The sequence below is a fragment of the Onychomys torridus genome, chromosome 5 (genome assembly GCF_903995425.1).
Source record: "Onychomys torridus chromosome 5, mOncTor1.1, whole genome shotgun sequence".
Classification (NCBI taxonomy): Eukaryota; Metazoa; Chordata; class Mammalia; order Rodentia; family Cricetidae; genus Onychomys; species Onychomys torridus.
In genome coordinates this window covers 74131508-74159451 of record NC_050447.1, presented here as the reverse complement: position 1 = coordinate 74159451, position 27944 = coordinate 74131508, and the positions used below count along the sequence as shown (strand labels likewise).

At 43.0% G+C, this 27944-nt stretch overlaps 1 protein-coding gene across 9 annotated transcripts in view; it reads right to left on the bottom strand.

The window, feature by feature from the left end:
• Cacnb2 (calcium voltage-gated channel auxiliary subunit beta 2) overlaps nt 1–27660 on the bottom strand; it is a 351986-nt gene extending 324326 nt beyond the window's left edge. For 3 of the 9 annotated variants that reach the window (XM_036187213.1, XM_036187214.1, XM_036187221.1), the window contains exons 1-2: nt 26921–27233; nt 17560–17652 (exon numbers count right to left, since the gene is read on the bottom strand). In XM_036187213.1, the coding sequence (XP_036043106.1) occupies nt 17560–17652; nt 26921–26956 (129 nt within the window). In that variant the 5' untranslated portion in view covers nt 26957–27233. Of the gene's footprint in view, nt 1–17559; nt 17653–26920; nt 27235–27281 lie in introns of those variants that run through there. The other 6 variants (XM_036187211.1, XM_036187217.1, XM_036187210.1 and 3 more) reach the window with 4 other exon arrangements.
• Between the last annotated feature and the right edge of the window lie 284 nt (nt 27661–27944).

Below are 27944 nucleotides of genomic sequence, written 5' to 3'. Positions count from 1 at the left end.
TCAGTGTCTCTTGGTAACCAAGAAACCTAATTTTCTCAAAAAGAAAGAAAGAAACCCCACTCTTCCTCAAAACGAATGGCCTGAGGCAGGGAGAATGGCCAATTTTCAAATTATAAGACCACTAATGACTACTTCTGTACAAGAGAAAATGGCCTGTTAGCCTGAGTTCAAAGGGGTTTACACAAATTCACAGAAAAAGCCACAGCAGGGCATTAGAATAAGCAGCTGTTTGGAGCCCACTGAACTTTTTCAACTTGAGCTCTCTGAGGAGAGGCCATCAATGGGACTGAGCATGGTTTTATCTGCTAAAAAGTTTTAGGTGTTTTTAAAATTGCAAAACTGGTTAATACAGTTGTCTGTATAGAATGTCAGCTTTCCCCTACCCTCGTCTCTCACCTAGTCTGGCCTGTCAGCCCTCAGACTTCTAGGAAGAGACAAGCAAGCAGGTAGGCACCATCTAAGGAGTCTTTCCAGTCCTCTTTTCCTGGATCTATTTTTCCCTGTTCACCTCCAAAGAACGTGAAATTCCTTCTGCTCTGTGTCTAGGTGGACAGATCACTCCTCACAGAGCAGAGGCCTTCAAATCCTACCCTCAGGTCCTGGTCTGTCTCTCAGGACTTTTGACTTTCGTTTTCCCCATACTCCGTTCACTTCTACCCATTCCATGGCTTCTCCCTGCATCAAAGCACTCATTTAAAAAAAATGGAATCCATGCGGAGACAATGGCTTGGGCAATGCAAACACAAGGACCTGAGTTTAACCCCCAGGGCCCATTTTTAAAAGTTGGGCTGATGGCCAGATGGATGCCTAAGGCTCACTAGCCAGTCAGCCTAACCTATTTGTCAAACTCTAGGGTGGTGAGAGACCCTACTGAAAAAACAGATTGATTGATTAATTCTTAAAGTGGAGTGGTCCATTGTCCTCTGGCCAACTCTTCTCTCTCTCTCCCTCTCTCTCCCTCTCTCTCCCTCTCTCTCCCTCTCTCTCCCCCTCTCTCTCTAACACACACACACACACACACACACACACACACACACACACACACTTTACAGATACATTAACTATGAATTTTTTTTATGTTTAGTATTAAACAGGGAACCCCCTAATTCCTCAATAGTTTCTAAAGCTTTGCCTTGGGCCATCTCACTTTTTGGGCCAAACATGACCAAGCACACTAATTTGGTATCATAAATGTTATATACTTTCAGGTGTATGAACTGAGGCAAACAAAATAGCTTATCAAGGTCTCTCTCCATCTTATTACATGGGGATACACACAGGATTCACCTCATTAAGAAATACTGATGGCCGGGCGGTGGTGGCACACGCCTGTAATCCCAGCACTCCGGAGGCAGAGGGAGGTGGATCTCTGTGAGTTCGAGGCCAGCCTGGTCTACAGAGTGAGTTCCAGGACAGCCTCCAAAGCTACAGAGAAACGCTGTCTCAAAAAACCAAAAAAAAAAAAAAAAAAAAAAGATATACCGATAACTCAAGTGCTTACAAGAGTGTGGGCATATTGAAAGCATGTAGTAATCAGTATGTCTTTATCTAAATATTTTCTTTGACAATACTTGGTTTTCAAATTTATGGACACACCTTTATTGTATTTGTTCATTTGTTGGCAGTGGTGGTTTGGATACATTTTTGAGACCGGCTCTCACTATATAGCACAGGATGGCATCAAATTCTCAATTCTGCTTCTGTTTCTACAGTGTTAGGATTATAGGCATATGCCACCAAGCCTGGCTACCGTTGTATAGTCTTAACGCCCTTCTTGATTTCGGGATATGGCATCAGGGCCATTATGACACAGGGACCCTTGAAATTCTAGTGCACTCCCTCAAGCCTCCAGCCTCATCTCCCATTGATCTCCCCATGTTCCAGAACGCCAAGCACACAGCAACTTCCCATCTTAGAAATGCACCATACGCTTACATTGTTTGAAATCACTGTTGATCATTACCCCAATGGTTTCTGGATCTGCTTTTTTAAACACAGCATTACTTCCTTTTAACTCACCCAGAGCTTTCTTCTGCCCTTCTAGCACATACTTCTTGTAGGTTCACAGCAGCAGCTATTTATGTATTAGTCAGCCACACTTTTGTTTATTAGTTTCCTGGGAATTGGTTCCTACCTCATTTGCTTTTCATTACAACCCAGTATAATCTCCTGAGCCCTTCTAGGTCATAGTACTCAATCATCAGTGAACATGAGGTCCTTCAGGAACTCATTTCAAAGCATACCAGTCCAGCCCGTGATACTAGGAATCTATGGGGCTGCGTGACCTTTCATAGAGCTATCTAGACTTGACTCCCTAAGCACATTCTACTTAGCAAAGGAACATAGCTTGAAATAACATCTTGAAAGGAATATGGTGAATGAGTGAGTATCATCCAATAAATCAGCAAGAGGTGACATGGGATCTTTTGAGGATATTTTGTGCAACAAGCACATAGCAGGGCATCTTGACCTAGGATGTGGATTTCTTCCTGATACAGCTCTTCCTGTAACTGTCAGGGGAAAGAATAAGTGAGACTCATAAGGAAGCCTCCTTTTGATGCTAAATTTCTGCAAGCTTGAAGTAATAACTCTAAGGATTCAGTCATGGATTTTGAAAACTAGAAGCAGAAGAATTATTACACGTGGGTGTTAGGAAGTGACTGATAGTGGGTAAGTACTTGTTGAACAAGCATGAGAATCTAAGCTCAAATCCTCAACACCCATATAACAGCTTGGTGATGCAGGATCCGTTGGTAATCCTAGTGCTGAATGGTCAGAGACAGGAAGGTGCCTGGAGCTTGGTGGCCAAGCCAATATAACTGAATTGGTAAGCTCCAGATCTAGTGAGAGACTGAGCCCCTATCTCAAGAGTGAGGTAGAAAATAATGGAGGAAGATCCACAACAGTGAGATCTGGTCTCCGTCTGCATGCATAAAACTGTGTACATGTACCCCCCACACATACATGCACACATACATATGCCACATATACATGAAACAATTGCTTTTAAATAATTTTATCATACTATGAAGGATGTTGACTAAAGTATATCATTATATATTAACATACAAGCCTCATTTACAATATAGAAGATAAATGGAAAATCCAAGTGATAGGAGACTCATATGCATGTATATATGTAGAAGTGTTGTATATTCAAAGCTCTCATGCAACTAAAACAATTCATATCCTGTTCATATGCAAAGGGTCTTGTGTATTATCCTATCAGACATGATGCTACAGAGGTAAGCAGATTTTCAGCTACACTGATGAGTTCAATCTTCAAAAGCCCCAGGTCAGGTTTTCTGTGTGTTCTTTGTTTGAGACAGAATCTTAAAACATAGACCATGGTATGTTAAAACTATGTAACCCAGACTTGCCTTGAACACTGATCATAAGTGCAGGCATTACAACTGTGTGTCACCATGTCCAACTAAAGTTCTAAGCCTCTTACATGTCTTATAAATTTCTGACATGAATGAACTACAAGTTATCGAGGCTCTAAAAAGGGATTTGAAAGTGTGGAGAAACAGAATAATCCAGAGGAAAAATTCATGAGATAGAGAAAATGAAAATTGGTCTCAATGAAGATACTGGTTTAATTTATTAAGCTGATTTCCTAGGCATTTTATTTAATAAAACTGATTTAAAAAAATCTGTGATGTTATTCCATTTTATTGAAGCCATCCAGTATGGCACTTTGTTACAGCAGCCCTGGCAAGTTAACATGCCACCTATGCCATACTTTTCTTTCAAACTGAACATTGCTTGCATGTGTATGTGGTGAGGGGTACTAAAGAAAAAGTATGTTTACCACTTTTTTTATTTCAAGAGGCAAGACTTTGCCCAAAGAGAAATCAGCAAACCTTCCAGTGATGAGGAAATGTGACTGGTGTCAAGCTCAAGTTTAAGTCTAGAAGATAAAGACCCCAGACCTAGAAAGGCAGAGCCTTCCAAGAAAGAAAGGCTGCTAAAATGGTGAGGTCTGTGAGGATGGAGGAAGCAGGGTCAGAAAGCAGTATCCTTGTCAGAATGAGCAATGCTCTCTCTCCTGTGACAGGTGCAAAAGAAAGGAAGGACCAGAGAACACAGGGACAGGAGGAGATACAGAAAGCCCTAAACAAGCATCATCCTCAGAACAGCAGTGACATGGTCAGCTTGTGGCAGGGGACAGTGACTTCCCAAAGAGCTATCATTGTCATCCAAAATGTGTATGCCCGAAGACTCAGAGCTTCCTAAATACCTTGTGATGCACTTCCTATTTTTTCCTTTGATCCTGGAATGCTCACACAAGCAGAAGACAGGAAGCATGATGAACTGGGGTTGAGAGGCAGGTGTGGGACAATGACAGAGAAAACTGCAGTACTCAACTGTTGGGGTGAGAGTTAGAAAATACTTTCCACATTTACTCCAAAATCTAAAAAATGGCTTTTTCATCATCCAAGAATTATCAAATGTGAACATTTCCAGAAACCAATCCATGTGGAGAGGAGTTGGCCCTTCTCACCCGTGTGTAAGAGAAAAAGCACCCTTCCTTGCTCATGTGAGACTCCTACCTTAGGCAGGACACCTGTGAAGAACATGAATAATTAACTTGGAGTAACTGATCTCTGGCTAGGTTTAATGGAAACATACACGGTTCTGTAACTTCACTGTTTAATGAAACTATTTCCCTAGTCACAATGGCTAATTATTCTGTATTAGAGTATCTGAATAAATTTCAATTATTCCCATGCAGTTCACTTAGTCTAGGTAAGTTCTAAAACTTCACATGGCTTTATCCAAGCTGAACACGAATAAAAATAGAAGAAAACAGGGAAAGTGCAATTCAAAACATATCTGTGAGGCAGAAAAAATAAAAACACCTGCAAAAATAATTCTTGGTTTAAAAGGGATGGATATATTTATCCCAGTGGGAAAAAGGGTACATATAAGAATTATTTTCAATGCCAAAATTCACAAAATAGTAATAGAGATCTAATCCAGTCTAGTTTATAGAGTGGGTGTTCAAATACATGGACAAAAACAATTCTGAGAGTGAGCAAAATTTTTACATAATATAGTCTTATTACACACACACACACACACATACACACACATACACACACACAATATGTTCACATAGACATATGAAAACTAGTGTATCCATAGTGATTGTTACACTTGTTTGCTCTATAGAAGGAAACTTAGGTAAATATTTTTATGCTGACATGCTTCAACATGGTTTTTTCAAAGGACACAAAGCAGATACTGCCATTCACAAAATGCAAGCAAATGTCTCATAAGATTGAGAGACATTTACAGGAAATCAGAGGCAGTAAATCTACTAGCTTCTTATTTATAGCTGTGTTTGTGACGAACACAGGATAACAAGGCAACAAGCCAGTATTTAAGGGCTGAAAGATTTATCCAGCCTTAAACACACCAGTGTCTGCAGGCCTGGAGTCTGTAACCATTATCACAGTTTAATCTGCCTTTGCAAAACAAAACTGAAAAATATACTGCGTGTCTCTGTGATTAATCATTTATATTTAAAGCCAATCTGAACAAATATAAAAGATCCAGAGAAGCAGAACCAAGAACACTGGTAGTGGGAGATGATGGCATTTGTTTAGAATACCGTGTTCTGAAAGTGTCATACAACCTTCTGTTAAATATTTGCCTCATTCCATGTTGTCATTCTGATTTGCATTCTGGAAGCCCTTAGAAGCTACAGGATTACTGAATTACAACCACAACATATGTTGGTGAGCCAGAATCCCAGATGAGTGCCTGAGTTCTTCAGTGCTAACCACAGAGATTACTGGTCCTTGAAAATTCCAGGGAAAAAATGGTGTGGATTCATAAGCCTCAACTTCTCACATGCAAGCACCAGTCAGTACAACTCAAAGACCTATAAAAGTCATCAGTACAAACAGTTAGTGAATCTTGGCCAAACATGGCAGGAACCTATAGCAGAGCTCAGACCTCAAAAGAACAATACTCAATTTCATATGGAAAAACAAAAAACCCAGGATAGCTAAAACAATCCTGTATAATAAAGCAACCTGTGGAGGCATCACGATCCCTAACCTCAAGCTCCACTATAGAGCTACAGTAATAAAACAGCTTGGTACTGGCATATAAACCGACATGTGGACCAATGGATGGAATTGAAGACCCTGACATTAATCCACATACCTCTGAACACCTGATTTTTTACAAAGAAGCCAAGACTAAAAAAGGGGAAAAAGAAAATTTCTCCAACAAATGGTGCTGGCGTAACTGATGTCAACATGTAGAAGATTGCAAATAGGTCCAGTCCAAGTGGATCAAAGACCTCAACATGAAGCTAGTTACACTGTACCTGACAGAAAAGAAAGTAGGAAGTAGTCTTGAACACACTGGCACAAGAGACCACCTTCCTAAATATAACACCAGTATCACAGACACTGAGAGCAACAATTAATAAATGGGACCTCCTGAAACTGAGAAGCTTCTGTAAGGCAAAGGACATGGTCAACAAGACAAAGGGACAGCCTACAGAATGGGAAAAGGTCTTCACCAGCCTCACATCTGACAGAGGGTTGATTTCCAAAATATATAAAGAACTCAAGAAAATAGACATCAAAATACCAAACAATCCAATTAAAACCTGGGCTACAGAGCTAACAGAGAATTCTCAACATAAGAATTTCAAATGACTAAAAGACATTTAAGGAATTTCTCAACACCCTTAGTCATCAGGGAAATGCAAATCAAAATTACTCTGAGATGCCATCTTACACCTGTCAGAATGGCTAAGATCAAAAACACTGATGACTTATGTTGGAGAGGATGTGGAGCAAGGGGAACTCCTCCACTGTTGGTGGCAGTACAAACTTGTACAGTCACTTTGAAAATCAGTATAGCAGTTTCTCAGAAAGTTGAGAAATTATCTACCTCAAGACCCATTGGAACCACTCTTGGGAATATACCCAAGGAATGCTCAATCATCCACAAGGACACTTGCTCAACTATGCTCATAGCAGCATTATTTGTAATAGCCAGAACCTAGAAACAACCTAGATGCCCCTCAATTGAAGAATGGATAAAGAAAATGTGGTACATATACACAATGGAGTACTACTCAGCAGTAAAAAACAATGACATTATGAAATTTGCAGGTAAATGGACAGAACTAGAAAATATCATCCTGAGTGAGGTAACCCAGACTCAGAAAGTCAAACAGGGTATGTACTCACTCATAAGTGGATACTAGATGTAAAGCAAAGAATAACTAAACTATAACCCACAGCTCCAGAGAAGCTGGGTAACAAGGAGGAAGGACCTTAAGAGGGACACATGGATCATCCTGGGAAGGGGAAATAGATAAGATCTCCTGAGTAAATTGGGGGTGGGTGGGTCAATAGAAGGTAGGGGATGGGGGATGAGAACAGAGGGGAATGCGATGGTTGAGCTGGAACAGAGATGGAATGGGAGAGCAATGAAAACAGATATCTTGATAGAGGGAGACCATGGGGATAGGAAGAAACCTGGTTCTAGGAAGTTCCAGGAATCCACATGGATGACCCCAGGTTAAACTACTAGCAATAGTGGAGAGGGTGCCTGAGCTGGCCTACCCTGTTAATCAGATTGGTGAATACCCTGTCATCATAGAGCCTCTATTCAGTAACTAATGGAAGCAGATGCAGAGATCCACAGCCAAGCACCAGGCCAAGCCCCAGAAGTCCAGTCAAAGAGAGAGAAGAGGGATTCTATGAGCAAGGGGCATCAGGATCATGATGGGGAAACTTATAGATATAACCAAACCAAACTAGTGGGAACTCATGAACTTTAGACCAACAGCTGTGGAGCCTGCATGGGACTGGACTAGGCCCTCTGTATAGTGAGACAGTGGTGTACCTTGGTCTGTTTAAGGGGCCCCCTGGCAGTAGGATCAGGTCCACCCCTGGTGCATGAGCTGGCTTTTTGGAGCTCACTACTTTTGCACAGCCTTGGTGCATGGGGAGGGACTTGGACCTGCCTTAACTGAATGTACCAGGCTTTGCTGATTCTCCATGGGAAGCCTTACTTTTCCAGAGGAGAGAATAGAGGATGGGCTGGGGGGAGCAGGAGGAGGGATGAAGGGGGATCTGTGGTTGGTATGTAAAATAAATAAAAAAATTTTAGTAAAAAGTAAAGAAAGAAAAATGGAGAAAGAAAAGGAGGGGAATGGGAGAGAGTAAGAGAAACACAGAAAGCAGGGGTAGGGTGGGAGAAATGACAGAGCGAGTGAGGAAGGAGGAGGAACAGGAGGGAGACTGGGAGAGATGAAGGAGAAGAAGAGGGAGGGGGTGAAGAGTAAGGGAGGAAGGGAAAGACAAACAAAAAATAACTGCAGAATAAGTGCTAACATTGTCTCTCACATTGTCTCCCACACTGTCTCCACACTGTCCCCCACACTGTCCCCCACACTGTCCCCACACTGTCCCCCACACTGTCCCCACACTGTCCCCACACTGTCTCCCACACTGTCTCCCACACTGTCCCCACACTGTCCCCACACTGTCCCCACACTGTCCCCACACTGTCTCCCACACTGTCCCCACACTGTCTCCACACTGTCCCCACACTGTCCCCACACTCTCTCCCACACTGTCCCCACACTGTCCCCACACTGTCTCCCACACTGTCCCCACACTGTCCCCACACTCTCTCCCACACTCTCTCCCACACTGTCCCCACACTCTCTCCCACACTGTCCCCACACTGTCCCCACACTGTCTCCATACTGTCTCCCACACTGTCCCCACACTGTCTCCACACTGTCTCCACACTGTCCCCACACTGTCCCCACACTCTCTCCCACACTCTCTCCCACACTGTCCCCACACTGTCCCCACACTGTCCCCACACTGTCTCCCACACTGTCCCCACACTGTCTCCCACACTGTCTCCCACACTCTCTCCCACACTCTCTCCCACACTCTCTCCCACACTGTCCCCACACTGTCTCCACACTGTCCCCACACTCTCTCCCACACTGTCCCCACACTCTCTCCCACACTCTCTCCCACACTGTCCCCACACTGTCTCCCACACTGTCTCCCACACTGTCCCCACACTGTCTCCCACACTGTCCCCACACTGTCCCCACACTGTCCCCCCACTGTCCCCCACACTGTCCCCACACTGTCCCCACACTGTCTCCCACACTGTCCCCACACTGTCCCCACACTGTCTCCCACACTGTCTCCCACACTGTCCCCACACTGTCCCCACACTGTCCCTACACTGTCCCCACACTGTCTCCACACTGTCCCCACACTATCTCCCACACTGTCCCCACACTGTCGTCTCCCCCACTTTCTCCACACTGTCTCCCACACTGTTCCCACAGCTGCTCTAATTTCCATGACCACACTTCTCTGCATGTACTTTTTCGTAACCTTGGCAATGTCAAAGATTGTACACAGTTAGGGGTTTTTACTCTCACTCTCACTGGAAAAGAACAACACAAATGTTCTATCCTTCAATGCCAGGTAGGCGCAACAATTCTTCCTAGTTCAGCTGGGTTTTTTTTGTTTGTTTTGTTTTTTTTGTCTTTCAGTAAACTAATTTACCCCATTAGGTTCTGGTGTTTTAAAATACTTTTTTCTTTCTAAACAGCAGCCCTTGGGTATTCTACCTTCTTTCTTTGAATTTATAAGAAAACTTGATCCGTGGAGTAGATTAAGAAATAATGAGAAATGAAGATCTGTCATCCACTCATCTGTTCTAAACACAGCCAGAGAGCACAGAGCTTATATAAGAATCAAAGGCAACCCCAGCACCTCCAATCATCTTAACAGTAAACAGTCACAAGGGCTTTATGGATTCAACACATTTTAGTACATAAACATTTGAACAATACGCATTGATTTTCCATCCAGTGTCTATAAGTCATGTGTAGCACTTTCTGCCCTTTACTCCATTAGCATTAAAGTATTTGTTTTACTTATAAAGCCAAGGCCCTGGCAGACTATAAACTATTTCTGAAGTAGCCTCACATAAAACGAGGTGTAATGTTTGCCTAGCCTCACCCAGATTCATGACCTGGATGATTTCTGGGACCACGTCAGCTATAGCCAGTCCTCCAAACAGACCGGCACAGGCTACAGATGATTCACAGTCAAGTTCATTTCTGTTTGTTTAACACAGAATGGAAGCTTCCAGAATCCTAAAATTCTAAAATTTGCATGTTCCTGCAAATTCTTGGAAGTAGAGAAAGAAACAAATAGTCTTCCAACTATGTCTGTCCTTCTTGTTACCAACAGGAATGGTGGGGTACACTGAAATGTGACATAAACTGAGAACTGAAGTGACTTTTGCTGGAAGAAATAAAGGGATGCTGGCATTTAAAAAGTCATGAAGCTGAGCTGGGGAGATGGCCCAGTGGGGAAGAATGTTTGCAGCTTAACCATAAGGACCTGAGAGTGTATCTCAGCACCTTTGTTAGAAGCTGGCCATGGTTGCACATGTGCCCATAATCCCAACACCTTTGTTAGAAGCTGGTCATGGTCACACACATGCCCAGATTCCGAACATTACATTGGGTAGAGATAGAAAAATCACCAGGGGCTTGCTGGCCACAAGCCTAGCACCAGGTTCAGTGAGAGACCCTGACTCAAAGGATTAAGATGGAGAGATACACCAAGACTCTCAATATCCTTCTTTGGTCTCCACCTGTATGTACCAGCATTCATGTACTCATACACAAATATGCAGAAGCACCACAGTCACATACATTCATATTCTCATTCTCATTCCCTCTCATTCCCTCTCTCTCTCTCTCTCTCTCTCTCTCTCTCTCTCTCTCTCTCTCTCTCACTTACTCACTCACATACACACACACTAAACAAACAAATACATAAATAAACAAATAAAAGTGAAGTCATAACATAGAGTGAAACTACAATACTAAGGCCACCCTCATTTTCTTCTAAATAAAGTTCAGATATATTGTTTTGACATAGAATGTTCCCATGGCCAGGTACTTGGGAGGCAGAGGCAGGAGGATCTCTGTAAGGTCCAGGCCAGCCTGGTCTATGGAGGGAGTTCCAGGACAGCCAGGGATACACAGAGAAACCCTGTCTTGGGAAAAACATTTTCACTAGGACCATATGTATGAAACACTTGGTTCCTCCAGCTGGTAGCACTGCTTTGCGAGGTTGGGGGGCCTTTGGGACTGGCATGACTGCAGAGATGAGTCACTGCGGATGTGCTTGAAGGTGACATCCCCTTCCGGGCTCAGTCTCTGCCACATGCTCCAGCAACCATGATGGACTGACAACAGCCCCTGAAACTGTGACCCAATCCTTTCCTCCCTCAAGTGGCTTCCATGAGGAGTTCTGATACCACAATAAGGAAAAGGAGATGACACAGTGTGTTTCATTCTAAAAACAATGGTATTCATTTCTCCTAAGCTAAGCAAGTTAAACACTTGTGATAGATTTCCACCAATCTATGTCTTTTTGGTACAGGATAGTGTAATGTCACAAAAAAAAAAAAAGGAGAAAATAATCTGGGGTCAGCTGCCTAGACTCAAATTCCAATGGAATCTTCCTTATGATGTGACTGTGACTAAGTTACTCTCTTTGCCTGTGCCTGAGGTCCCTGGACTGCAGAATGGAGTTCTACACACTATAACACTTAATAAATGTCAGCTGTCAGTGCTTCTCCCCAGGTCTTTGTTTCTAGTTGATGTTTTAATAGATGTTCCAACCAGACAACTGCATTTCCTAAGTCATAGTAGTGAATGGGTAGATGGTGCTTATTTGCATATTTCTAATTAGCATACAGGTTTTAACTTCTGTAATGCATAAGCTAATTTTTTGGAAGGGGCCTATTTGCAATGTGAAAATGGTGAGATGTCAAAAGGCAGAGTCATTGAAGAATTTATATTACCTAAATACATTGTATTCATGTATCAAATTACCAAAGAATAAACAAAAATTTGAAAAAAAAATCTAGTTATTCATCCAAAGGCCAAATACAAATGGGAGAGGCAACACTCAGACTCAGCATTTAACTATTTTCCTGCTTCTTGGAGAAAACCATGTGGAACAAATCTCACAAGATCATAACTGATTTAAGAGAAAAATATGAAAATTATGAGTTTAGGATATACTGCCCGTAGAGCATACCAAGGTGATGGTTTACCCACAACATAAACAAATGAGGCAGAATAAACACATAATTAACTGTCTTTCCAATCAACACTTTAACAAGCTACAGGTCAGGACAGGTCCCAAGATGAGTGATGCAGACTCTTAGGTAGCCCATCACATCATAACAGCTCATAGAGAGAGAAGGGAGAGTACAGAGTAAACTCTCTCTCTCCCCACTCTCTCATGGGTAATCCATGATGTTTGTAATAGACAGCCAAGAAGCCTGTGAGCAAAGGCCCCTTCAGGACATAACACCAAGCCCAGCTCTAGCATGAAACTGATGTACTCGAGAGATACACTTTTCGACAGGGGCAGGAGTGAGTCATCCTTAAATCCCTGAAATATCACTGAATCCAAATAGGTTCCCAAAGCCAGAAAGGCGGTTGCATGGTTGGGTAACGAGGAGAGGTGACTGACAAAGTGGAGCCTGTGCCTGGGACAGAACTGCTCTTGTGGTAGCTATAATTTTACTTCAAAGCTGAAAACAGAAACTTACTTATAGGCATTTATTTTCTTAAGAATAAGGATTCTTTTTAAAAATTAAGCTTAGTTAGACACACACACACACACACACACACACACACACACACACACAAACACACAAAAACAACAACTGGAAAAACTACAACAGCAATCTGAAAAATTAACCACAGGAAAATGCACTGTATCCTTTTATTGCTTAACCTTTTTTTCCACTTTGTAAAAAATTCTAAAACATTTTACCATATTCCAATAGTTATGATATAATTTTAATAAAATTTGTATAAACCTAGTTATTGAGGCTAATGACACATTTAGTATAAAGAATGATTTTATAAATCCTCAGAAGACCTTTCAGATTTTGTGTATTTATATATAATACTCCTCAGACGTTTCTTAGCTACAGAGAAATTATGACTTAATTATAAGCAAATCAATACTAACACCAGAGTGAATAACCAGCCCGCTTTCAGAGAGTGACTTAGATATAAAATATTGGCATCAAGTTCTGGCTACTTGTGAACAGTGAAATGGCCAGATGTTGCCAGAGGTAATGCGAATTGACAGTCACTTTGGAAAACTGTTCTTTACTACTGACTTTTTTGAGCATATACATGCCATATGATCACAGTTTTCATTGTATTTATTGCACAAAAGTACATCCATATGTGCCAATAGTACACCCAAGAATTTACACAGCAGCACTGTCTTCTTAACCCCCAAAAGAAAGCAGCCAGTGTCTCTCAAGGGCAGCACATGTAAATTATCTGTGCCACAGCCCATGCAATGCAGTGCTGTACAGCAAAGAAAATCAACCAAGTATTGAAATGACCACCATTGTGATTAGGACCAATATGAAGCTGGGTGCAAGAATTTCGACATAATGCAATTTAGTTTACCTAAAATCTCAAAAGAGGTGAAATTAATTCCTATCAGGAAGGAAGAACTTGGTTGTCTTTAAGAAGGAGAGAACACAGATTGAAAGCAGTTAGCTGAGGGATTTGGGTGTGGAGTGCTGACTCTTTGTGATGGTACTTGTACGGGTCCATTGACTCTGAGCCTACAGATGTGAGCACATGAGTTACATGCTTCTTAGCAAACATACCCCATTATCAATAAGAGCAAGAATCGAAAGTTAAGACGGGCAGTGGTGGCGCACACCTTTAATCCCCGCACTCAGGAGGCAGAGGCAGGTGGATCTCTGTGAGTTCGGGGCCAGCCTGGGCTACAGAGTAAATTCCAGGACAGCCTGAGTTACATAGTGAGACTCTGTCTCAAAAAACAAAACAAAGAGAATTGAAAGTTGAAAAAGTAAGGCCTTTTTCACCCCACACAAGTAGATCTGTTCCTTTAGTCTGCTTGAGCAGATGTGCCAGATGTCTGAGTGGTTTAAGAAAGAGAGAATTATGTTCTCACAGCACCAGAGCCTAAGGCTCCGAGGCTGAGACCTGGGTGTATGGCTATTTTCTTGCTGAGTCCTCAAATGGCTTTTTGCTGTATATACAGCCTCCTTGCTGTCTCTTCATCTCCCAAGGCCACTGATATCAAACTAGGACCCCAAACTTCTCATCTTATTTGACCTTGAGTTTATTGACCCCCATGACGAAGCTTTCTCCACACAAATCTCAGTAGGGTTCTACACATGATTTTTCGGGAGAAGCAAGTCATCTGAAAAAAGCTCCCTGCTTTTCTACTAGTTCTGAGAGAGAGCGAGAGAGAGAGAGAGAGAGAGAGAGAGAGAGAGAGAGAGAGAGAGAGAAAGAGAGAGAAAGAGAGAGATCTTAGATTTCTAAATTGTCATAGCCCCAGCTTCTAAACCATTTAACTATCAGTAGTATAATTACCTACAAGTATCCATTTCCCAGTTTTTAAAGCCTGTGTAGCGTAATACATTAAAGAGCAAAGAAACAAAACCCCCAGAATTCTAAGATTTTCAAATTACATAGAAATTATTTTTAAATCAAATACCATAATGAATCTAATTGAATAGTTCTGTTAAATAATGCCATTATAACCTTCATGATTGTGGTCCCAGGTACTTAGGAGGCTGAGGAAGAAGAATAATCTGAGCTCATGAGTTCAATGCCAGCCTGAGTAATACAGCAAGACTCCATTAAAAAAATGGAAAAGAAAAAAAAATAATAAATTCCAAGCCAGGTGGTGGCGGCGCATGCCTTTCCAGCACTAGGGAGGCAGAGCCAGGCAGATCTTTGTGAGTTTGAGGGCAGCCTGGTCTACAGAGCAAGATCCAGGAAAGGTGCAAAGCTACACAGAGAAACCGTGTCTCAAAAAACCAAAAATAAATAAATAAAAATAAACATCTTACTGACATAAGAAGAACATTTTCACATTATATAATAGCCTAGTATGCTTACTCCTACCATTAGCCACAAGTTTCTGCAAACACTCCCCCAATCCACTTCTCTTAGGGATCTAACCATGTCAGAGCAGCTTTTGTTCAGTTTCATACAGCAGCAAAATAGGAATGTTGCTGCAATGGAGATTACATTATCAAAAAAAAAAAAGTACAGTTTCCAACGCGAAGCCCCTGCCAGGCTGCTGGGCTTTGCTCTGGATGATGTGAGCAGGTTTCTGATGAGCTGCTTAAATAATTGCTACCCCAGAGTCGTGCCATACAAAGTACCTCATTCCATTGAGATTCTAGAAGAGGCCCTCCAGTTTTTGACTCTTCTGACAGAATTTTTTTTCCTTCTTACATGCTCACATATGTTTTAACAATTTCTTACATTTAAATGATTAAACAGCTGCCTGAGTCACTCACAATTGTGTCTCAAACAAATATACTTTCCTAAGAACTCAGTGTCAAAAAAAGACATAATAGGTAGGAAAAACAAACTCTAGTTCATTCATAGGCAGTGCAGACATCCATGAAATCCCTCCTCGGGAACTGAAATCTCAAAATATCATGCATGAGGAACACATGGCAAAAATGGAAAAGGAGTTGGCCTTTCAATTAAGGACTTAAAGGAGCTATGATGGACTCCACACCATTAATTCTGATTCACTATAACTTACTCACTGGAAACACCTCAGTTTTCACCCACTTGCCTCAAGCTACTTGGCATCATCTACTGCTTCACTGCAGCTCCTGTTCCAAAGACTCTCAGAGGTGTCTGTTCTGCATCACCCAATGCTCAACCCTGGATGCAATGATTCAGAGGTTCTGCATTTGCACTCTCCAGGTTCAGTCCCGTTACCCCAAGAACAAAATCAAAGTGGGAGCTTGACATGTAAAAGGCTTTGGCTACCTTCCCTTTGGACTGACTCACCTAAGCTTAATAACTAAATTCCAGGCCCTTCAGGCCTCCTAGGGACTCTAATGCCAGTTCTGTGTATGTTACCATCGACAAGTAAACCTACATGAGCTCCTCACATTAAGCCTAGCTCCCTGACACCAGTGAAATATTGATCTAGGATGGAACACACTTACAGAACCACACTTGGCTTGATCTTTTTCTTTCTAAATGTTTCTTTGCAAACAGGTTTCCCTCCTTAGTAACCTACTATCTTTTTTTTTTTTTTTTTTTGACTTCTTGTAACCCAAACAATTCCCAATTGGTAGAGATAAAATTCTTTTCCCACTTGCCTAAAAGTTGCTTGGGTGCGCCTTTGGCATATTCAAACAGTGCAGGAGGGGACTGATGGTTGTGCCTATATTCTGTATCAGTAACTATAGACACAGCAGGCAGACATGTTTAAAGCTGACTGTGGTCTACTGTGACAAATAAACCTGAATGAAACTCTTGGGGACAGGTTCAATAAAGTCATCAAACTCAACTGGGATAGAGAAAGGGTCAAGCGTTATGATCTCCAACAAAAACAAAACACAAAAGATCAAAACAGGATTCATAGAGGACTCCTGCCAAACACACATGGGGCAAGAGCAGAGTCTGGGCTCTTGATAAAAGACCCAAGAGGTAATGGAAACAAGTGACAGCCAAAGAAGCCACTCCATGTTTCCAGTAGAACCACTGATCTAGGCCGTGAGCTGCATCCATACAGATTCACTAGTCTGAAACTGACCATCCATCAGCCAGGAAATCATGCCCTCCTAAATATCCTTCTCCTTTGTCCAGTGTCACTGAGAGGTGCTAGATGACACATGACACATGCTCACCCACATACTTCATAAAGCTGCAATATGCTCACCTGTATTTCATGAGGTAATACTGACCATGTCCCTCAGAGGACTGATTACTGTGTGCCTCCTCTGGGACTTGAAGTACTTTCTGTTGCAATACGTGAGTGTTTATTAGGCAGCCTGATGCTTTCTGCTGGGCAAGACTTTACCATAGTTTACTGACATGAAGACTGCTTCTTTGATCTCTAAAAACAAACAGCTAAGTTACATCTGAAGCCATCATGCAATCTATGTAACCTTAAAAGTGATAACCATTCAAGACCAAGGACAATTTTCTCTTTCTCAATCCAAAGCCACAGAGAGGAGAAGGAGGAGGCGGGGGGGGGGGGGGGAAGGAGGAGGGGAAGGGGGAGGAGGAGGAGGGGGAGGAAGAAGATGACAGCAAGCTAAAGAAAGATCCATATTGCCATGTCATAGTTGTGGGCACAGATACCCCCTCTTCCCAAAGACTGCCGAAACCCACAACTCACTCCATTGTAGCATTTCTGTCTTTCTGTAAGAAAAAATGCTCCATAATGAATTCTGCAGCTGATTCTCCCCAACTTGCCAGGCAAGAATGCAATTATTAGTCAGAGTCACATTTGAAGCATAAGTATTTTCATTAGTACATTAAACTGCACACGTTTCCCTTCGATTTCAAGTAAAAATATTGCATAAATCTTCAGAGTGAGAATTTAAAGCCACTTAAAAAATAAAACTTTATTTTAAATCTACTTCTCAAGACCATGGACTTGAGAGCTCCCTTACCTGGCGGACAAAGCTGTTTGAGGTGGTATCTGATGACGTGCTTCCGTCTGAGCCTTTAAACCTATTTTTCCTCCTGGCTCCTTTTCCATATGACTACATACAAGAGAAAGAGAGAGACAGAAATAAGATAATCATAACCTTTCACAGGAATCTATCCCCATTACAAAAGTGTCAGAAGCCCAAATTGGTAAAAAGTTTTGCTACTGTATGGGCATCATTGGAAAATCAATATTGGGGAACCATTAAAACTTCTTTCAGATCTATAAGTACACAGGGGCAGAGTTTAGACAAAGCACTTAGTGACTGGTGGACTGAAGCAATGTATATTTGCTGAGATAGTTTTGCATTTGAGAAGAAAATCCACTAAAAATAAAACATTTTTAAAAGGCATTTACAAACAAGAAAGGTAAGGACAGGAAGAAACAAACAGGGTTTCTTTAAAAAACAATTGAGTTGAGCACAAACATTTACCAACAAACTCACTTTTTCTATTCTATTTCTGTTCTAGAGTTCACATTCAGAGCTCTGGCAATAAACCATGCATGATTTGATGTGAATTCTAAGCAAGAGAGGTCACTGCAAGCATTAAACATTAAAACATAAGTATCGTTCTTACAACTTTAAGGAAAACAGTTTATTCTGCCATCTAATGTATATATGTGTAAAAATACTTCAACCCTGAGTTTTAGAGTTGAATATATATAGAGAGAAAAAGAGATGGGAATCCTGCCTACGACGTACTTTGAGAAAATTCTTTAAGTTTCAAGTACCAGTTATTTTCAAATGTGATTATTTTTATGTATTAAACAAAAGCATATCTCACAATTTGTTTTTAAGTAGTAAGTGAAATGAAGATCTCCGAATATAATTCAGTGGTAGAATGCTTACCTAGCATGTAGGAAGACCTCCTTTACACACACACACGCACACACACACACACACACACACAAAGAGCGAGAGTTATTTATAGAATTTAGGGTAAGAGCTAGCTTACAATAAGCATTTATACTATACAAAAAGTGAAAGCCACTTGAAGGCTGGGAAGTGGAAGGGATATCCTGGGCTGAAGTACATGACATCAGTTATTGTTAGTTTCTAGAAACTTCATTAGATGATCAAAAGTTATGCAGTCTGCTTTTTAAAAATCACCATATTCGGGTTTTGAAAATGCTATGTTTATGATTATGTTTGATTATTTATAAAGTTTTCATAAAACTAAATTCACCTTATAAAGCATAATATATGCAGGCCAAAATCTATTGTGAACATTTGTGTCCTGAGCCATTTAAATGGATTTGCCATCAGTGAGAATGTGGTGCAATATTAAAGAAAAAAAATTCTTAAATATGTTTATTCTGTTCCAAGTATCTAAGGGCTTTATGTAATACAAACATGTTTCCATGGCATCTGATTAACTTTCAACTTTGTAAAAGGAAAGAGGAGCAGGGCTGGATTTTTTTGTGTGACATACAAGGATCTCCTCACATCACAGCTTATTCTTCTTACTTATATAAACATTATTCGGCAAACTATTGAAAAATAACATTCTTTTAACAGCTCTCTTCCTTTTCCAATTATTTTGTAAAGGTTTGGACAAAGCCATTTTACCAGGCCAAAGAAGGCTAAAAGAGGTATGAAAACCCCCTACATTTTAAAAAATTGCATTCCTCCATATGGAAAAATACTCATTACTTTGAAAGAATTTTGTAAGATCTAGCATGTTTCTTTAGGACACCTGTGAGCAGTCTATGCAAAACATATTGTTTATCCTTGTGAAGAATATGTTACTTTTGAGAACAAAGACAAAACATAATCTTATTGTTGTTTTTCTTTTCCCTTTTGGTACCATTTTGAAATGATTAGGAAACAACAATTCTGTTATTCTTGATTTCATCTTTCTAATGATAACAGTGCTTGTTCTTCAGCTGCTTGGGTGTCTTAAGCTTTTCCTGGCTACTCAGAATTGCACAATCATCCCTGTGCGAACAGAGAACAAATGCTAAAGACAGTCAGACTCAGGGGAGGTTGCTGTCCTTAAAAAAAGAAGGGAGGGAGGGGGAGGGGGGAGGGAGGGGGAGGGGGAGAGGGGGAGGGGGAGGGGGGAGGAGGGAGTGGAGGGCAGGGAGGGAGGGAAGGGAGGAAGGAGGGAGGGGGAGGGAGGAGGGAGGGAGGGGGAAGGGAGGGAGGGGAGGAAGGGAGGGAGGAGGGAGTGGGGGGCAGGGAGGGAGGGAGGGAGAGGGGAGGGAGGAAGGAAGGAAAGGAAGGACAGATGACAGACACAATCAAAATTTCACACTAATTTTTTTAATCTCCTGGTAATATTGTTTGCAAACGTTATTTTAGGTGTACTTAGCTTTCGATAGAATATATGTGCTATGAAATTTTTCAGTTTTCAACTGTTTTAGACACAGTTTATAGTCTTAAAAAAAGTATGGCATACTGAAGTATATGCAAACTGTTATTTTTTAGAGTGTGTGTGTGTGTGTGTGTGTGTGTGTGTGTGTGTGTGTGTGTGTTGGATGTGTCTGTTTGTACAGAGGTTAGAAGATGACCTCTGGTATCAGTCCTTGCCCTCTATGTTGAGACAGCATCTCATGTGGTATGCTGCAGTGGATAGCCGGGCCACAAGCTTCTGTGGCTTCTCATGTCCTTGCTGTCCATCTCACTGCAGGAGTGCTAGGACTAGAGCTGTGTGTCCCCAGGTGTTGATTTACATGGGTTCTGAGGATTCGAACTCGGACCCTCACGCTTGCATGGCAAGTGCTTTATCCACTAAGCCATCTCGCAGACCCACTAGCAGGTTTTACACTCTTGCTCAATTACACACACCTTTAAGGAGTGACTAAAAGCATTAAACATTGGACTTTTATACTGTTATAGGCAGTTGCCATTCAGTACATATCATATTTATTGGAGCCAAAATAAACCAATATGCTCATTTATATCTCAATCCTGTTATTTTAGTCATTTCAGCATAACTATTTTTTTTCACTGTCTAAAGGCCTACTCCCCAGGAATTATACTATAAACCTTTCCAGGAACCTGTGTCTGGGGCACTCATAGGCCTAAAAGAGAACCCACTGCTACTGTTTTGCTAAATGGAGCTTGCCTCAGCCCTAAAAGGGATGTCTGTGTCACCTTCTACCACCAAAACCTAAAGACCATCACAGAATTAGAGGCAGAAAACATGTAAGGGCCAGAGGTTCAGGAGGATGCTGAAAGAACAAAACAGTGTTTTCCGAAGATGATCTAGTGAAGCACTCATGAGCTCATACAGATGCGGTTGCCTGCATAAGATCTGCATAAGACAGGGCCTGTCAACATTCCATCCTGTAATGAGAGGGGCTCATGATGTCCCAGTGTTCTCTGAGGGATGGTTGATACCTAATGGTGGTTCAAGGAGGGATGTCGTTTTCTTCCGTGTTGTAGCACTGATAAGTTACCCATGCTCATGCAGCCAGTCCTAACCAAACTCTATGAGGCAAGCACACAAAAAGGAAGGAGAGGGACTTCTTGGGAAGAAGGGAGAATGAGACAGAGTAATAGAAGTGAAAAAAGTCTTAAAACCTATTATGTACATGTATGAATCTGTCCAAAAAACAATAGCTTCCTTTAGTCCAATGCATATTTAAAATTAAGTCCATTTTGTCTGAAATGGCTTGCTTTTTAAAAATTACTTCATACCCTGGAAAATTAGGGCTAAAATGAAGAAAATATAAAAAATGGGAACCCTCTCCCCAACTGGAGGGCATATGAGAACTAAACAATGTTTAGTTAACTATAGTTGGGAAAGAAATGGCATCTCCTTGATTTTCTACCTCAGGCATGGCTATCTGCATAAGCACTCGTCTCTCAGTGCTGATTAACAAGTACATGACACCTCACATTTGAGACAGTTCAGCATTAGAGCAGCCCCAGTTGAAAGGAAGAAGAAGGTGAAAAGAAAGGAGTTTGGCTGGAGTGCAAAAGGCTACCCACTAACTCTGCCAAACACAAGCTCTTCCTGACTCCTTCTTAGAACGTCCCAACAACAGCCACTCATTTCTACTCAGAATGGTGTTGACATGCAGCTACATAAAACTAAATTGTGTCATTATAGTGAGGGAAAGGCACATAATTAAATTGTCTAAACACATCAAAGATTTCAGAAATTAGAACAAAATTAAGAAATTTACACAAACATATTTTAAAAGATACTCAAAACATGTGGTGATCTGAGTACGATCTTTGAGTGAATAATCTGCAACACTGGTTAATTTTCAAAAACAGACTCATTTGGAAAGCAGCAGATAAATGCTCATGTTTGCAGAGGTAGCTAACATCTTACTTCCAAACAAGTGAAGGGGGCAGTATTAGTTAATTATGGGGATTTCAACAGGGCAAACAAAGTTTTCATGCCAGCCCCTGGGGACAGCTTTAAGAAAGATGTGTGTGCTTGAGGCTCGTATGTGACAAATTGCTGTCCATGGGCAAAATGCTGATGCCTAAAACTAGTTTGCTTCCACTCAATTAGTAATTGCTGACATTCATCCCTTGAATTCCAGACTTTCCTCATCTTGGGGACAACGTTAACATGACCAAAATTATTCAAGAAGGATCCATTAAGCCCCCTTGTTCACAGGCACTTGACTGTGAACAAAGTCCTTAGGTCTTTTCCTAGGTGAAAAGTAGCTGAGATTACCTCCTTAGCAAAAGGGAAACACAATTGGTTTTCATATGGATCCAGCTCACACAAAAGCAGAATCAGGAAGCAACACCAGTACAGCTCTTTGGGGTGAGGTCTGACAGGTGGAGCTGGGAAGAAAGGTTTGTCCTGGAAGTGAGGTTTAACCCAGTGAGGGGCTGGACAGGGAAGGAAGAGGAGGAAAGGCCGAGACAGGATGTGTCTTTTCTTTTTTTTTTTTTTTTTTCACAATGTCAGACTTGGAAGGATTCCTGAGAAAGGCTCAATTGCCTTAAGCATCATCATAAATAATTGTAACTCTCTGTAACTGAAAAACAAACAAACAAACAAACAAACCAATATTCAGTATTTGTCATACAGGGTTAGAACACAGACATGTCTGAGCGTCACAAAGTTGAAGAAAGCTTCTACTTCCCTCCTCCACAGGGTTAACATATTCAGCTAAATTTTACTAGAAAAGGTTGTGGCTACATTCGGTACATTAGACTGAAGTCAAAGGCAGCAACAGGTAAACTGTAAAACAGGAAACTGTAAAACAGGAAGCTAGGCTATGGATACAGATCTGAACAGAGTGCTTTCCTAGAATGTGCAAAACACTAGCGTCCGTCCGTCCCCAGCCCCACAAATTGGAGTCGGGGGTGGGAGGTGGGGGTGGAGAACAGTGGAAGGAAGGGCTCAAACTAATAGAATAATTAAACCTCATGTCAAATATTATATTTGGAATTCCAAAAACACACTCAGAATTTCTGATTGGCATGATTTTTTAAAATTTCTCCAAAGCCCTAACACTAATGCTATTCGACAGGAAAGCAACCAATCATTAGGAATGAGGTTCCAAGTAACCCCTACAGTGTGGGAACCCAGCCACTGCATTTGAAGACAAGACTTACATACAGCAAGGACTTGTGTGTTTCTGGGGAGCCGGGACTAACGATTCAAGAGCTATGGAAGGAAGGCTGCCACTCATTTCTGATAAAGCCCCTTGCTACAGCAGGCCAAGATGTTGCCATGACCAGACCGTGTTTCTATGGTGTGCTGAAAGGCAGCTGGGGAACTGGCTGGGGCGGAACCAGCTGGGATCTGTTGCTAGGAGCAAAACAAACAGGCCCTCTGCTCCCTGTCCTTCATTGTCAGGTGTGACTGGAGATGCTGGCTGGCTACCGGCTCTTTGAGGCCTAATTTGCAGAGTGCCTGTTCTGTTTCCAGTCCATTTCCTCTTCTGTCACTGTCTTATTTCCAGTCCTCATCTGCTTCCCCACCCAGCCTTCCCAGGAGCTTTCCCGTGCCTTAGAGAAGGACCAGCTACAATTTCTAGAGTCATGCCGTTCAACCAGTGAGCTACCTGTGTAATACACGTTCTCTAGTAGCCACAGTAACAGGGGAAATTAGTTATAATGCATGCCTTGTATTTAACTCAACAAAACAAAATACTATTATTTCAATATGTATTCAGTTTAAGAGTTATTCACAGAGATGTGTCCTGTTTATTATTTGCACAGTGAGTTTCTGAAACCTGGAATGTGTTTCACATGCACAGCACATCTCAGGTTGGGCTAGCCACATATCAAGTGATCAGAGGCCACAGGGAGCTAACACCTAACATAGTAGACCATCAGATTTGTAGCCTGAAGAGCTCTAGGAAAACCTTGACTTTCTGCCTCCAGATATGCTCTCACACGATCCAGCCATTACTTAAAAGCCAATGCAATCTGGTAAAATCAGAACTTTGAGGATTTGAACTGACATGACCTTGTGCTTCTCACGTAACAAACACATCTGCTTTGTTCCGGGTGTTGCCCTTGGGAGCAGAGCTCAACTGGATAAAGGTATCCCATCTCTTTAGGCAAAACAAATGACTAAGAGTTTGTGGACCTATCTTTCACTTTGCTCCTATGAAAATTGTAATCTTGAAGTGGGGGGAGGGGGAGGAAGAAGCAATTGACTCTCGAAGCCAATGATGGCTGAGAAGTTTGTGAATGGAGGTTCCACTTGTACATTTCTGGGGAGAATTATTATTCAGCACCTCCATCAAAAGGAACATGACCCCGCCCCTCCTGCCCCCCCCCCCACACACACAAAATGAGAAAGACAAAGAACTAGAAATAGGAATGGGTGAGGGGAAGATGCTCCCAAGGCAGCCTTCCTTCTGGGGTAGAATTTATACCCAGTTTGTTCCACCCAAACAAAGATTGAAGGGTTTAAGGGTTTGCCAGGTTTCACAGGCCCCATGACGCCAGAACTTACCAGATAAAAAATAAGCAGTGCAACTCTGTGCTCACATAACGTGTGAGATGAACACAATTGAGGCAACACTGATTTCATTTTTAGGAGCCCTCCCCCCCCCAAAAAAAGCAGGAGAAGATGACATTTAAACCTTACTTAGCATACATGTATTCATAAAATCCATTTTTCATCTCTTTCCCATGACAGTGTAGTCATATGTTAATTCTCCTGGTCTGTGAAAGGTCTGATGGTCATAGGCCGACCTAATATAGCCATGGCCTTTTCATCTATTTGAGTGCAGACATTATTAACTCTTGCCCAAACTGTTGAATATCCATCAACCTCCCCTGCTTGCAGCCTTGCCTCTGCACTCCAAACTATCCTAGAGAGCATTTTCCTTGGTTTTGTTCAGTGAGCTGTCCTATGGCTCCTGAGCCCTTCCCACAGATTTCAGTTATTCAAAGTCTCCAAGATATGACTTCAAATAGCCCTGTGAACCTGATCCCTGGCATTACCCAAGTTAATCCCACGCATGCTAATCTACAATAGAGATTACAAATACATATTATAGAAGACTTCGAATTTCTACAATAGCTTCACATGTGGCTCCCATTATGTCTTTCAAAGTTTTTGTTGAAATCTAGCACACCCTCCAAGTGTCCTTTCAAATGCCACCTGCTTTGACAAGTATTGCAGATAACTCGACTTGTGGCCTTTACTTTTTTTTTTTAACTCACTGCATTCTCCAATAGACCCACCCACACAAATGTCTCTTTTGCCATTCATGAAACTACAGGAATATAAATTATTTGCAGGGAGAAAATTCTATCTGTCCACTTTAGAGTAATTCCAATTTATACACTGGGTATTTGTTGTCTTACATTTAATTAGAAATAATTGGGTAAATTAGTACTCTCACCTGAATAGTCAATTTTTTCCTCCTAGTGTATCAGCTCTAACTTTGCCAAGATTTCAAAACTTCTATTTTTAATCAAAAGAATAACTTTTCTTTAAAAAATACCTAAAGAAACTTCCAAGAGAAGAGACATCTCAATTACCTTCCTCTCTCTATAGTCAAGCCCTTCATCCTTGCACAGCTGAGGTCTCTGAGTACACCTTTACCTCTTCTCAGCTGGCAAGCAAGTATCATGATAAAATCAGGAGCCTAAAACAAACGTGAGCTCTGTGGGTTCAAATTCGGATCATCTGGCAGAATCTGGCTGGGAGTGCTCTGGCTAATTACAGGGCCACCCCTAGCCAACAGCCCAGGCAGACTGAAGCCTACCTGTTTTACCAAATAGAAATGGATTTCTGATTTACAAGTCTGTATGGTCCATGCTTTCCCCTATCTCTAATCAGCGTAAATTGTGCGTTCTATGTTAGAACATGCAGTTTCCAGTAGTCAAAGAGCTCAGCAGGAAACAGCCGTAGGCAGGAAGCCCTAGGACCTGCATTCGAACTCTGAGATCCACATGGCTGAAGGAGAGAACCCACTGGCCTTCTGCAACTCACCTTCTGACCCAGCACACACAACCTTTTGGCCTGCACACACATGAGCACACATGTGAATGAATAGCAGCATGCAAACGTGCACCCATGCAAAGTCACAAACACACAGGAGGAGTTCAATAGAGTTTGAATTATATACATGGGTTACCATTGTCACAGTACAGAAATAATCCCAGAGCAAGGACATATTAGTGAGCTTTCTCACTATTGCCCCACTACTACACAGTAAGCACTCGTCCCGGCGGATTTTATGTTATGTATTATTTATGTATACACATATCACAGTTTACAACCTGGCAAACGTGGGTTTGAAATCAGCAAGCCAAAGCCATGAAGCAGAGGAGAAGCATTCTCCTGGAGTCAACCCAGTCCCTTCCCAGCACTCTCGAACTAGCCCAAGTGTCAGGTTTGAAGGCTTTGCCCCAAGAATAAAGGTCGAAGGGCTCCTTACCGCCTAGGTCTGGGGGTGTCTGGAATCCCAACTGTACCTGCCAAAGCCTTATGTAAACGCTACCTTATCACACCCGACGCCTACAACCGACTTCTCCTATTTCACAATGAGCAGCGGAACAGAATTTTTCCAGAAACCGCTAATACTCATCAGAGAAGGGAACCCAGGAGCGGCTAGAATGGCTTTCCATTTCAGGGTAAACAGAAACAAAAACTTTCTCATTCCCTAACTCTGCTCTCTTCTTAAAGCAACGGAACAAGGGGGTCCAGGCAAATTCTGGCAAGAGGACAGCTGAACTGTCTGGGTGGCACAGAGCCCCAGGAGCCCAGGGGGGTAGAGGCTGCTCTCCCGGGACAAGGCAGGGGGTTCCACGCCCACCTCGACCCCGCATAGCAGCCCTCCTCCCCGCCCAGCTCCTAGCGGAGACCACCAGAGGCAGCGGCCGGAAACAGCGCTGCGGGATGCGGAGCCCTTTCCCGCCCGCGCGGACTCACGATCTTGAGCCGGTCCAGTCCGCTCGCCTGGTCCATGGTTCTCCATGTGCTTCTCCCAGGCAGGGGCGCGGACGGCCGAGCGGCGTGGCCCGGGAGAAGCCGGGGCGGAGCGGCAGGTCGTCCTCGCCCCTTCCCACTGGCTTTTCAGAAAGCAGAGGAAAAAATGGAAGCCGGAGCAGAGCCGGGGAGGGCGCGCAGGGGCAGGGTCCCGGTCAGCCCGGGGATGGGGGAGGAGGTGGCGAAGGAGACCCAAGCAAGAGGGGGAGGCGAGGTCTGCGATCGGGAAAGGAGGCGGCGGGAGGGACTGAGGTCGGAGCCCGGAGGCTCACAAAGCCAGCAGAAGGCGCGGCGCTGTGGCTACCTGTGCTCCGAGCGCCCCCGCGGGAGCCGCGCTCTCCAGCAGCTCCATCTGGCTCTCCTGCGCCACCGCCGCTATGGGAGGCGACTTGGACGTGTCGCTTTGGACCATCGGCGAAAAGTCGGCTCCAAGGCGGCGGGTCCCCTCCTCCACGCCCCGGGTGCCCCGCTCCTCTTCGCCCTACGATCCGCGGCTCTCAGTGCGCGGGATGCGGCTGGAGCATGTTGCAAAACCTAGAGGCGGTGTGGCTCGGGCACGCGGCTGGGTGGCCAAGGAGAGGGGCGCACGCTCTTTGTGGCCTCGGGGCCAGCGAGCGGCCAGAGACGCGGACTGCCGGGCGGGCGGTCTCCCGGGAAGGTCCCCGCCAGGAGGGAGGGCGCTCCGGGAGCGCGAGCCAGGGGGAGGCGCGTCGGAAAGCGAGAGTGACAAGCCACCGCCACTCCGAAAAGTTCCTCGCGGGAGGCGCGGGCCGCGTGGGCTCCGACTCAGCTGCCGCCCGTCGCTGTGGCACTCGCGCTGGAAAGTTTTTGAAGCCACGAAAGCCAGCCGGGGCTCCCTGGGGAGGTAACTGGCCCAGCTGCTCAGCTCACCTCCTCTTCCCGGGGACCAAGGGAGGGAAAAGATCCACAGAGTTGGTCTCTAAACTGAAAGTCTCCAGGATTCAGA